At 53.1% G+C, this 12,840-nt stretch overlaps 1 protein-coding gene across 1 annotated transcript in view; it reads left to right on the forward strand.

Moving 5' to 3' along the window:
* Positions 1-12,491, forward strand: part of ABCB9 (ATP-binding cassette, sub-family B (MDR/TAP), member 9) — a 12,811-nt gene extending 320 nt beyond the window's left edge. Inside the window, exons 2-12 of the mRNA XM_010294049.1 lie at positions 1-389; positions 756-870; positions 1,379-1,509; positions 2,866-3,071; positions 3,993-4,190; positions 5,929-6,057; positions 7,466-7,654; positions 8,243-8,416; positions 9,790-9,949; positions 10,870-11,006; positions 12,153-12,491. The exon at positions 1-389 is cut by the window's left edge and continues 30 nt beyond it. Coding sequence (XP_010292351.1) covers positions 1-389; positions 756-870; positions 1,379-1,509; positions 2,866-3,071; positions 3,993-4,190; positions 5,929-6,057; positions 7,466-7,654; positions 8,243-8,416; positions 9,790-9,949; positions 10,870-11,006; positions 12,153-12,491 — 2,167 coding nt within the window. The remainder of the gene's footprint in view (positions 390-755; positions 871-1,378; positions 1,510-2,865; positions 3,072-3,992; positions 4,191-5,928; positions 6,058-7,465; positions 7,655-8,242; positions 8,417-9,789; positions 9,950-10,869; positions 11,007-12,152) is intronic.
* Positions 12,492-12,840: the final 349 nt, after the last annotated feature.

The raw sequence follows: 12,840 nt of genomic DNA on the forward strand, positions 1-12,840 counted from the left end.
CCCCCGGCGCCTCAGGGCATCGCGGACCTTCATCGCCGTCGTCTGCCTCCTCATGGGCATCTACATGATGGTGAAGTTGCTGCTCTATTCGGAGGTGCGGAGGACCATCAGGGACCCCCGGTTCTGGGGGCTTTTTGCCTGGACGTACGTGGCGCTGGCAGCCACCTTTGGGCTGTGGCAGCTGCTGGCCTGTGTCACCTCCTCCCGCGAGGCGCTGGGGCCTGGCTCTGAGTCCCGCACCGAGGCGGAGGAGAGCTGCAACGGGGGCGCCCCGCGGGACAAGCGGGAGGAGGCGGCGGGGCCCCCCATCCATAAGCTGCTGTCCTACACCAAGCCGGATGCCTTCTTCCTGGGCATCGCCTCCTTCTTCCTCCTCATAGCGGCGCTGGGTGAGCAAAGGGACCAGGACGGGCCGTGGTGTGCTCCCATCCTCAACGGGAGGAAAGGAGCCACGGTAGGGGGGCTTGGCAGCACCCAGAATTGCTTTTTTGGGGGTGCTGGGTGGCACGTCCTGCATGGGCTGGGTAAAAAATGCAATGGAGCAAAAAAAATGCAATAGGGGATAAAACACACTGGGAAATGAAACATCCCCATGTGCCACTAAGGGGCGCACCTCCTGAGACATCTTGTGCCATGGCCGAGTATCACCATGGTGGGGATGGGGTTGTCCATGGGCCGTCACAGTCGGAAATATAAGTCCTGTGCCGATGCCATGCAGTGGGGCTGAAACCCCATGTCCTGTGCTTGTCTGGCAGGAGAGACCTTCCTGCCCTACTACACAGGGCTGGCCATTGACGGCATCGTGGTGCAGAAGAGCATGGACCGCTTCTCCACAGCAGTGCTGGTCATGTCACTGCTCGCCATAGGAAGGTAATCGCAGGGTCTGGTTTTGGCCCTGAGGTGGAGGAGTTTGGGGTTTTCCTGCAGGAGCTGATGGTGGTGGTGGGCATGGGCTGTCACACCTGCAGCTGCTCTGCCAGGTCCTTGCCAGACCCCAGGGATGCGCTTTCATTTCCCCGCACCGTCACAGTGCGGAGAGGCCGTGGTGGCAGTCACGAGGCCATTGCTTAGCCTTCCACATCCGTCTGCTGATGGTGGGGGAGCAGGAGCGGACACAGGGAACAGGCTCCCTGGGGAACGCTGTCCCAGCAGCGCAGCATCCCCTCCCGAAGCTTGTCACTACTGGGCTTAGGACCAGCCATCCCTGTGCTGGTAGCACCCAGAAGAGGTGTGGGCTGGTTTAGCCATCGCTTCCCAGGGTGGAAAGTGGTACCAGTGCAGCATCGCCGAAGCCCTTGGCCTGGGTGTCGGAGTGTTTGTGTTGCTGAGGAGCGGGTTTCATGTCCATTGGTCTATAACGTTTCTTATCTGCAATTAGCTCATTTGCCGCAGGTATCCGGGGCGGTGTTTTTACGCTCATATTTGCAAGACTGAACATTCGTCTTCGCAACTGCCTCTTCAGGTCGCTGATGTCTCAGGAGATGAGTTTCTTTGATGAGAATCGCACAGGTTGGTTCCTCTTTTCTCCAGATTTGGTCTAATCCCTCTATCCCATCCTGGTATTTTTTATCCCTTGCCTTGCCCTACCAGCACGCAGCAGAATGGGGGCAGCTAGAGATGGCACCCAAATGCTCGTCTTTAGAAAAAACGGCAGAAAGCTCTTGCCTTTTGGGCACCTCCCACCATGGGGTCAGGACAGGATTGCCCAGCACTCTGGGGATGTCCCATTGCCACCAAACAGCCTGGTATCCACCAGCCCCGGGGCTGATGTGCTCATCTCCAGTCATCCCCAAAACACCTACTTTCCTCCTTCTGTACCTCCCGTCAGTGCCTGCTTGTCAGCCGCTCTCCAGCTCTGCTCCGGGCATGGGACACCTCAGATGTGTGAAGCTTGCTGGGCGTGCTTGTGGCTTTCTCTGCTTGTCATTCAGTCCTGTCCCGGTCCATGCTGCTCTGGTGTGGTCCCAGCCTGCTGTAACTTTTCCCACATTTAATTTCTTCTTGGCAGTATTTTTAGTCTTGAGGCTGTTGCCGTATTTAGCAATTGCTGCACGGTGCCCTGGTAGCTGAGGACACCTGAGATGTTATTTTAAGTGTTATTTTTAAGTGTAACCCTGGACTAACAGTTACACAAAAGCATGGGAGTTCATCTGGACTCAAACACAGGCCAAGTACTTAAGAATTCAGGGTGATGTTTGCTGGCTATAACGTTCAGCTCCACCAAAGGGCACCACAGGAACTTCTCTATACCCATGTCCTCAGGGTCACTTGGGTTGGCTCCAGGCTGCGAGGCACACAGCTAAACCCAAAGAGCCCTCTCCGAAGCTGTCTCGTGCTCCTCCACAGGGTGTGCTGTTCCCAGTCCTGGCTGGTGCTGCCAGGATGGCAGGGAAAGGTGCCACCAGTCCCTGGTGAGCTCCTGGAGGGCTCCTGGTGTCATTTAAAAATGAGCTTGGGGCTGAGTTGACAGCTCTGGAGGTGCATTCAGCAGCCCAGCAAACACTCCACCCACATGCCTGTTGCCTGTCTGCGTGCCCACGAGGTGCCCTCTGGGGTAGGGTGTTGCGACAGTCCCCTTGACTGTCCTGTAGCCACCCTTGGTGACCCAGGGATGTAGCTTGTGCCTTCAGATGTACTTCATGTCCCTTGTGCATGCAGCAATTCGAGCTCCTCTGTTTTGCTTCGCATCCACAGCAGTGGAGAGTCACCCCCCTTCCATGACACCTTTCAGGCACCCAGAGAGGAGCTGGGTTGAATGGGGAGCCCCATCTGGCCCCTGGCATGGGATGTGGGATGCAGCTAGGCAGTGACCTGCCATGGTGATGTGTCCCCGTTCTCCCCTTCCCCAACCCCTTGTTGCTGCAGGGGATGTCATCTCCCGTCTGACATCGGACACGACCATCGTGAGTGACCTGGTCTCCCAGAATATCAACATCTTCCTGCGCAACATGGTGAAGGCCACAGGGGTCATCTTCTTCATGTTCAGCCTGTCTTGGAAACTCTCGCTCGTCACCTTCATGGGCTTCCCCATCATCATGCTAGTGTCTGATGTCTATGGGAAGTACTACAAGGTAGGCAGGAGTGGCTGGCATGGCCATGGTGTGCTGCAGGACTGGGCTGTTCCCTTTGTAAAGCCATCATAGAGATCGTGGGTGGCCCTGGAGCTGGTGGAATGGATGCTCAGGTGCTTTGCTTGCCAGCATGGGGGCAGGAAGGCGTCATTAAACCTGTATGGGCAGACATGCACAGCCTCAGCTCTTACCTTACTTCCATTCCTGAGCATGAAGCATCTCGGGTCTGACAGGAGGGGTAGCTTGGCTGTGGGATGTCCCGTATGTGCCTGCCTGTCCTCGTGCAACCTGTCCTCTCCTCTCCCTTTGGAGTGACTTGGGTGGGGGTTAAACCCAGTGCTGAGCTCCCTGCCTCCACCTGGGGCTAGCCTCATGCCCTGCAGTTGATGCCACGTCCCATGGACCATGTGAGGCCTGCGCTGCTGCTCCCTGTATCAGTTATCGGAGCTTTCTACTGCGCCAGGGACATGGCGTGGATGGGTGCTGCCTCCCCCAGCTGTGGCTCCTCCTGTGGGTCAGGCACTTGTGGGAGGAGTGGAGCTGCCCTTGGTCTCCAGACCTGTCTCTGACTTGGAGAATCCCTGGTAGAGCTTCCTGGGCTCACCTGTCCCAACAGGGCACTGGGAGCAGCAGCTCTGTCACAGGCTTCCCAAGTGGCCTTGGGTATGGCACTTCACCTCCTGCAGCCCAAGTCCCTCCTCAGGGACAGCACAACAAATCTGTTCTCCTCCTGGCATAGCATGCCAGGCTGTCCTGAGGTGTGGGATATATCCCAGTGCTCAGCCTTGCTGCCCATCGCCTCGGAAAATGTCACCGTGCCTTGTTTTCCCAAGCCCAGCAGAGCCCAGGGCGTGCAGGCAGATGTGCCATGGGCAGTGCAGCACCTGCTGAGCCCCCTCTGTCTCCCCCTGCTCTCCGCAGAAGCTCTCCAAGGATGTGCAGAACGCCTTGGCCAAGGCCAACAACACCGCCGAGGAGACTATCTCCGCCATGAAGACTGTCCGCAGTTTTGCCAATGAGGAGGCAGAGGCGAACGTGTACTGGCAGAAGCTGCAGCAGGTGTACAAACTCAACAAGCGGGAGGCCATGGCTTACACCTACTACGTCTGGTCCAGTGGGGTAGGTGGCCGGCACCGGGGCTTCCCCGTGTGGGGCTGGGGAGGGGCAGGAGACCTTGCTTCGAATCCCAAAAATGCGTGTGGCATGATGCGTGTGCATCTCCTTCGCTTCCAGGGAGCTTTGCGGGGTGAGCCCAGCCTTGATGTCCACTGCCAGTAATCCCCTGTCTCCTAATTATATTTTTTCACTCATCAAAAATATGTTGCATTCCCCCTAAGGGCAGTGCTGCTTTGTGCCACCAAATGGTCTGTTTTCTCTTGCAAATAAGAATATAATTGATAACCACTCAAGGTCGTGGAAAACCCCGTGTTTCTGCGTTGCTGCATTGTGTGCCTGTGCCAGCTCATCTCTGGGGCTCCGGCTGGGAAACAGCCACGGCGTTGGTTGAGCTTCTTCTCAGAAACAGATTTTCTCTGTGTGGGTGGTGGTAGGGGGAGGCTGCTAGGGTTTGGCTGGTTTGGGGGTTTTTTTGTTTTGTTTTGCTTTTTTTCCAAATGCTTTTTCATCATTCAAGACCAGATGGCTTGGGACTTCTCCTGCATCGGCTGATCATAGAATCATTTGGGTTGGAAAAGACCTTTATGATCACCGAGTCCAACCGTTAACCTAGCACTGCCAAGTCCACCACTAAGCCATGTCCCTGAGCACCACATCTGCACATCTTCTAAATACCTCCAGGGAGATAACTAAGGCTGTGCGAAACCCTCACGTGAGGCTGCCCTTACCTCTGCACATTCAAGGATCTAAGTAGCCTCTGGTGAAAGGTTTGCAAGTTATGGTGCCCTCATGCAGCCATGGGAGGCTTTATGGAAGCAAAATCGCAGTGTTTTTAGCATTGTTTCTGGGCCCCCAGGTAAAGCTGGAGTGTGAACTGGGTCAGCACAGATCCTGCTGAGTCAAAGAAGGCAAAAACCCTCAAAAACTGCTCCTGCAGGGCTCATGTAGAAAGTAGCCATTGGATTTAGCACAGCCCAGTAGAGTTTTTCTTGGAGGGAATGCAGGATCTTAAGGTTAGAGCACGGCAGAGCAATGGAGGAGGATTTTTTTTTTCCACCAATGTGAATTTACAGCCTGTCCTTCAAACATCGCATAGAGCACCAGGGCATCCCTGCTTTTCTGAGTACCCAGGCAGCATGGAACAAAACAGGCTGAATAAAGGCCGGGGATGGTATTTGTCATATCAGAGCTGATCTGTCTCCTTTCTAGAGTAGGTGGTACCCCCCACACTGATTTCAGGCAAGAGTTGAGGTTATGCTTCAGGGACTTGTACATGCAAGGAGGATTTTTTGCATTAACTCTTGGCTTGGTTTTGTGTTCTAAATTAAAATGTGTCACACATATAACAGAAAGTTTATTTTAGCGGTGAGGTGACTGCACGCTTTGGATAATTTGAGCATAGATTATTACACTTGAGGATGTTACTCCAAGAGAGAAGTTCATGAGACACTCTGTTATTTCAGATAAATTCTCCTTCTTTGGCTGTTGCTCCTCTGGATTTCAGTTTTGTTGAAACATCTCAGCCCAGTGCCTTAAATCAGTCCATGTACTTGAGTTGTTTTTCCCTTCTCATATCCATGCTTGCTGCTAGGGCTGTCAGCTGTGTGCTGTCAGGGATGCTCAGTTTGGGGCTCAAAGAACACATGTCAGCACAGGTATTGTGGGCTGCTGTTTAAGTAATTACAAACGCACCAAAACACAGTTGTTCTTGCTGATTTTTGGGGTGTTTTCTTGCTTTCAGCTGACCCTCCTGGTGGTCCAGGTCAGCATCCTTTACTACGGTGGGCACCTTGTGATCTCAGGGCAAATGACAAGCGGAAATCTGATATCCTTCATCATTTACGAGTTCGTCTTAGGAGACTGCATGGAGGTGAGTTTGTTTAATCCCCCTGGGCTACCCCATGTCAAAATGGTATTTGTCTTTTAGAAGGTTCCAGGACAGTTGCACGGCTAGACCCAGTGTTGACATCCCTGTGACTCATTTCCTTGGCCCTGTGGATTTGCCCACCAGTGGGGTGATTCTCTCCTCTGCTCCCCACTCGCCTCCTGCTGTGGCCTCACAACCTGAATGCACCTGAAGCAGCTCATCCCCTGATAAGGCAAATGAGACTAAAGGGGTCAGGCTGGCCAGGCTGCAGGGCAGAGTCCTGGCTGCCTCCCAAGCATGTTTCCTGGCATGAAGGATGCAGGGATTATGAAGCTGCCTGTTAAATTTCAGGCTTCATTAAAAACTTAATTATATTACTTCCCCCCCCCCCCCCGGGGAAAGTAGGCGTACTACCCCCCCCCCCCCGTGGAATAGGCTGCAAGCTGCTGTGTTGGCAGCACATTAGCAAGATGGGATTGTGGGTGGGATGGTAGAGCCCACCCAGGGCTGCCTTCCCCTTGCAAAGGCATAAGCTTGGCTAATCGAGGCAGAAATGATCAAGCGGAGGTTTCCTTGCAGCCAAACGTGGTTTCGGCAGCACTTCAGCCTTTGTGCAGTGGCAGAGCAGAGCTGGCGGCAGCTTGCCCAGCTCTCACCATCTGTTCAGATGACTGCAGGCTCTGGTGGTGTTTCCAGGCTGTGGTTTTGGTGTGTGTTTGGTTTGGGTTGGGTTTTTATTTCCCTCCTGATGGGAGGGGCAGTTGCAGTACAAGCTGTTCTGCAACTCTGGGTTTAATACTGACAAGAGCCGACGTGACGGGGGTTTATTCCAGGGAAGCCGATGTCAGCGTGCAGCAGTTGTGTTTAGGAAAGCGCAATGGTAAATTCACTAGGACCATGTCCCAGCAGGGAACAGCTGTATCAGCTGCCAAACAGTTGTCTAGAAAGGTCCAGCCTGAAGTTGCTCTGCATTTGAGACATGAGACACGTGTGCTAGGGAATGAGCCGCTGCCCTCAAGGAGCTGGTGAGATGTGCTGCTGTACATGGACTCTGTTCAGCCATTGCGTTGGGGAGCTGCTGGTCTTGAGCAAAGAGAGATAGGTGGAGGATGCTGGTGGAAGTTCGAGTCGTGTATCTCCTGGTGCACATCTTCTCTTCCCAATCCATCTGTTTCCTTCTTCTGTTCCCCTCTGGGTCTACCCATGCACAAAACCCCTTTAGATGCTGGATATGTCCATATATTCCCTCCGTATCCTGTGCAGAGGAAAAAGCTTTCTTTTTCTGTGTCTGATGACTGTAGTTAATGTCAGATGATAGACTTGGGAATGCTTCAACCGTTGTCCTTACAAGTCGCATTGATTGCCTTTTCCATCACATGGGAGGCTCTCACTGTTGCCTCTTCCCTTCCAGTCCGTCGGCTCTGTATACAGCGGCCTGATGCAGGGAGTGGGAGCTGCCGAGAAGGTGTTTGAGTTCATCGACCGCAAGCCAACGATGGTCAACGATGGGTCCCTGGCCCCAGACCATGTGGACGGGAAGGTGGAGTTCAGGAACGTGACATTTTCCTACCGCAGTCGCTCCGCAACGCAGGTCCTCCAGGTGAGCCCTACAGGTGCAGAGTGCTCCCTGCCATGAAGCATCACGCGCTGCTTCTCCATTGCAATAACTGATCCCCAGCCCACGGGAAATGTCAGCTGCCCTTTTGGAGGTGCGCAAAGGCGGACTCAATGGCATGCTGGAAAACAGATTTTAAGGAACAGCGGGTGTTTAGGGCTGGCCTTACTTACAGGAGGAATGAGATTTATTAATAAAACCCTTGTTCCCAGCTCAGGCATTAAGCATGTCAGCATGGTACAGGGCTTTGTGCCAAGCTGCCTTGGACTATTTCCATGGGAGAGGGGCTGGGGTCACGGGACAGGGGGAGGCAGCAAAAAGATTAGTGTGCTTTGCAGTTTTTAGAGGTCCTGATACATCAGCAGGCAAATTCAAAGCAAATTTTGGAGGCTTCTTGCTTCCTTGGAGAAAAGGAGCCACTGAAAGAAACAGCCAGGAGAGATGTGGTGGGTCTCCAAGGTGGGGGTCACTGTGGCTGGATTTCAGCTACCTTTCTTGCATAGTGCCCAGGCCACTGCCCTGGGACCCTGGGAAAAGCCAGGACCTGAGCATGCTCTCCCATCCATGTTGCAGAACGTATCTTTCACCCTGCACCCTGGCAAAGTGACGGCGCTGGTGGGTCCTTCAGGGAGCGGGAAGAGCTCCTGTGTCAACATCCTGGAGAACTTCTACCCTCTGCAAGATGGGCAGGTGCTGCTGGACGGGCATCCCATTAACATGTACGATCACAAGTACCTGCACTCAGTGGTACGAGCGACTGATACGTGTATTCTAGCTATCGCCTGCCATGATTGGAGGGGATGGATGGTTGCATTGCATGTTGCTTTGGATTTGTTCTGGCAACTTCTGAGATGTCCAGAAAGCTGGAGGCTGGAGGTGGTCCAGGAAATGGATTCAAATCATTTGTGGGGGTGGAAGGGAAAGGGATGGAGAGTGGTTTCGTGGGGAGGGGGAAGTCTTCTGAAAACAGAACAAGAAACATGTTTTGTTTTGTATTTTTTGGCCAACAAAGTAGAAATATGTTTTTGGTTGTTGAATTAATTACTGCCTAAATTGCATTTGGAAAAAAGTGGTTTGCATTCCTTCAGCATTTTCTACCCTAAGATCTTAAAGTAATTCTCAGCTAATGGGGAGTTAAACCTCTTGGGATCCTGGCAGCAGCTGGAGCACTGGAGGGGCTGGGTAGTTTGCCCAGGAGAGGGGTCTGGGCCCCTTGGCTCTCATCTGTGTGTCAGCACAGATCAGCCTTCATCTCCTCTGCAAGTAACTGCCGCCTTTGTTTGCCCCCAGAGCAAATGGCCTCGCCAGTCAGCAAATTGATCAGAGACAGGCTGGAAAGCCAAAGTCAGTGGGACTAATTTACATTCCCTGCCCGTACTGAGCGAAAATTAAAAGACAAGCAAGCCTTTCAGTTTAGAAAGCCTGGCGTGGTGTTAGGAGCATGGGGAGAAGTCAATTAAAATATGACCGTGTCCCACTGGCTCTCTTCATGCCCAGTTCTGAGCAATAATTTGGAGGGTTCAATTTATTTCAGTATTGAGTGTGTGACAAAGCAGGCTGAATGTGAGAGTGAGCAGCAACAGCTGTAAGGTAGGACAGGGAGTCTGTTGCTAAGCAATTAAGGAATCGCAGCAGCTATGTCCGTAACTTGCTAATTTTGGATTAAAAGATGCAGGAGGGCTCATTCACGTGGCCCAAGCGTGATTACTGGCTTTGAACGGAAAATCAGCAAGACCCTGGGAGAGGATCTCTCCAGCCTGCATTATCCCAGCAACTGGCTTCCCATACTGGGAAAGGCAAACAGTGATGGGAATGACAGGTCTGGAGCAAAAACACAGCAGGGTCGTGGAGGGGGAAGCCCATCCCAGATGCCAATGTACCAGCATTGCATTGGTTTTCTTTCCTGCAAAATGCCTTCCCAGCAGATGGTGCAAACTGGGTGGGGGCTGCCACATCTTTAGCATCCTCACTGGAAGCTCACATTGAGGCACTTCTAGATCTTGGTTTAATGGTGAGGCTCTGCCCACTTGAGTCCTTACCCAGCAAGAACAGATGCCGATGATCCAAGATGCCGGCTGACACGTCTTCTACTGCCGACTCTTTGCTCTTCCCTTCCGCAGATCTCCCTGGTGAGCCAAGAGCCAGTGCTGTTCGCCCGCTCTATTGCGGATAATATTTCTTACGGCTTAGCCTCAGCCTCCTTCGAGTCAGTAGTTCAGGCTGCCCAGAAGGCCAACGCGCACGCCTTCATCACGGAGTTACAAGACGGCTACCACACAGGTATCAAAATCCCTCCATTTGTACTTGAAAGCATTTTGTGCCTAGGGAAGGCAGAACCTCTCCCCTCAGGTGGAAAGTCAGGCAGGTAGTGATGGACACGAGTCCGTGGCAGCTCGGAGGTGCTGTAGAGGCAGTTACATGGAGAGGTGCAGCACCCCGGCTGCCTTTTGGGGTGACTGAGCTGTCGGAGGATTTCTGAGCCCACTCCAGCAGAGCATTTTTGCTGCTGCTCTGTGGCAGTGGGGTGTTCCCCATCCCATACAGACCAGTCTGGCTCCCGCTGCCTGGCAATGTTACGGAGTGTGGCACTGGCAGTCTCGCTGTTTTTCAGTGCACTGATCATAAGAAAAGCCCAGAACCCGAGCAGTTAGCTGTGTACCACCCTGCCTGCATAGGAAAAAAATAAACCTGCAATAAATCCATAATAATAAAAGCTGGTGTGTTTGTGACAGTGGGACTTTGTGAGGAGGCAGGTCAGACTGATGATGGTTCATGTTTATGGGAGCCAGCAGAGAGGTCCTGGTTTCCCCTCACTGCTGCCTCGGTTGCACACCCTCCCGAGGCTGACTTGCAGGGAGAGATGGCAGCAACGCAGCTGCATGGGCCAGGGCAGGAGCGGGGCTTGGGGTGTGGATGATCTCCCAGGCTCAAGGACTTCTCTGCGTTGTTTCCATGAGCATCAGTCCCTCAAACCCTGGGACAACAATGGAGAGCTTGCTGCTGGACGGAAGGACTGCAGCCTTGGGGGTGCTTAACTCATTTAAACTGCTCTACCAAGTGAGCAGAAGCAGAAGTGTTTTCCTAGTCATTGCTTCAAATCATGACATCATCCTGATGCTGCTGGCTGGGACCTGAACTTGATGGCAGCTCTTGATTTTTTTTTTTTTTTTGACCCTTTCTTCCCTCTCTTGGCCCAATAGAGGCAGGTGAAAAAGGAGCCCAACTGTCAGGTGGCCAGAAGCAGAGAGTGGCAATTGCCAGGGCCTTGATCCGAACCCCCCCCATCCTAATCCTGGATGAAGCCACGAGTGCACTGGATGCAGAGAGTGAACACGCGGTGAGTAGGTGACTCGGGGGTTTGGGCCAAAGAGGCAATCTGGGTTTGGAGGAAAGACTGTAGCTCAAATTTCCAGCCCATAGACAACCTTAGTCTTGACATGGTGCATTCAGAGGTTTGGGTGAGATGCTAATTCCTGAGCAGAAATTTGCTTCCAACACTGCTGTAGCCACCGAGAAGGGAATAATTCTGTGCTCACAGCAGCCAATGCCAGACAAACCTGATAAGATAGGGTTCTCTGCTGATTTTTGAAATGTGAAAAGTGTTAACTGGCATTAACCCTAAAAAATGGTACTGCAGCAGGCAGAGTACAACTGCCCAAGCTAAGACCCCAGCTGAGGCACCAAAGCAGCCATGCTTGTGGGAAAGGCCTTCAGCTTTCTGTGAACTGAGCTGGTTTATCTGGCTGGGATACAACGACCAAACAGCTCTACCAATAGCAGTTTGGCCTCACTGGTTTAATGACATAAGGGAAAGCTAGTTCAAGGTTGAGGTGTGAGGATGTGTCTCCTGTCTCCAGTGCTCAGAGGATGAGCGCCGCGGGCCCATGGCATGGGGCAGCGCAAGCATCTAACCTTGGAGCAGGTCTTGGACTCGCAGGTCCTCAGCCACATCTGTGGTATCTGATGCAAGCCAGGGGCTAGTTTTGGCTAGCCAGCAGTGTCAGTGAAATGTGCCTGGTGGCCATCTGCCTGCCTTTAGACCTTAGTGCCATTGTCTGTCTCTTGGCTGGAAAATGACTCTCTCTTGCTTTGCCTTGATACACCCAGGAAATAGCCCTGCTTTTCTAAGCAGCTGCACGTACCAGGTACTGGCTTCCTGCAGTCCATGCCAGCACCAAGTGTCCTCCAAATTTGGGGCCCAGCTTTATCAAGAACCCAGTTTGCAGAATCAGACCTGTGAGCATACTGTGCCTGTGGGCTGGCTGGACTGAGACAGTCTTTTGGGCTGCCCAGTGAGAGCCTGGTGCTGGGATGGACATGCTGGTGCTGGTAGTGCTGCAGGGAGTTTTGTGTCCTCTGTGTAGCCAGAGGAGAGCAAACCTCCCATCCAGAGGTTTCTTAGCACAGACCACAAAGCTGCTGTTCTCCTTTCCAAAGCGGAGCCAGTGATGCTCGGGCACTAACGTCTTTTCCTCCTGCGCAGATTCAGCAGGCGATTTATGGCGACTTGCAGAACCATACGGTGCTTGTCATAGCTCACAGGCTGAGCACTGTCGAGAAGGCACACAACATCATTGTGCTGGACAAGGGCCGCGTGGTGCAGCAGGGCTCACACAAGGAGCTGATGGAAGAAGGAGGCCTTTATTCCAAGCTGGTGCAGAGACAGATCCTGGGGCTGGAGGGAGGTGGCGTGGACAGTCGCCAACCCGCAGCCCGGGGGGATTCAGCGAAGGCGCCCGGTGGGCTGGAGGAAGAGTTCAGGATAGACCATTCCCTGCCGGCTGTGGCACAGGACGATTACAACACCACAGCTCACAAGTGAGAGCGGCAAGGGCCAGCGCTCGAGACGCTTGCTGGGATGCTGAGGCAGGAGGCAGCTTGCCAACGGGCTCACACACTGCAGAACAACGCCCGTTTGCTCACCCCGCGCGCGTCACACACCCGTGCACACACAAACACACACTATAGAGCTTCCTGCATTACAGACCGGCAGGCAGATGCCGGCTGGTTAAACGGGGAAATGAATTTATTCAAGGGAGTTGGGTCTTTAGCAATTCCCAGCATTTCTACTGGGTTTCTTTTCTTACTACCAGTAATTCCTCTCGACTGGGACTTTTCTCCCATTTATATGCATGTGTAACTGCTATTAACTGCAATGGATGTTAAATGCA

This window comes from Phaethon lepturus, unplaced genomic scaffold (genome assembly GCF_000687285.1).
Source record: "Phaethon lepturus isolate BGI_N335 unplaced genomic scaffold, ASM68728v1 scaffold22549, whole genome shotgun sequence".
Lineage (NCBI taxonomy): Eukaryota > Metazoa > Chordata > Aves > Phaethontiformes > Phaethontidae > Phaethon > Phaethon lepturus.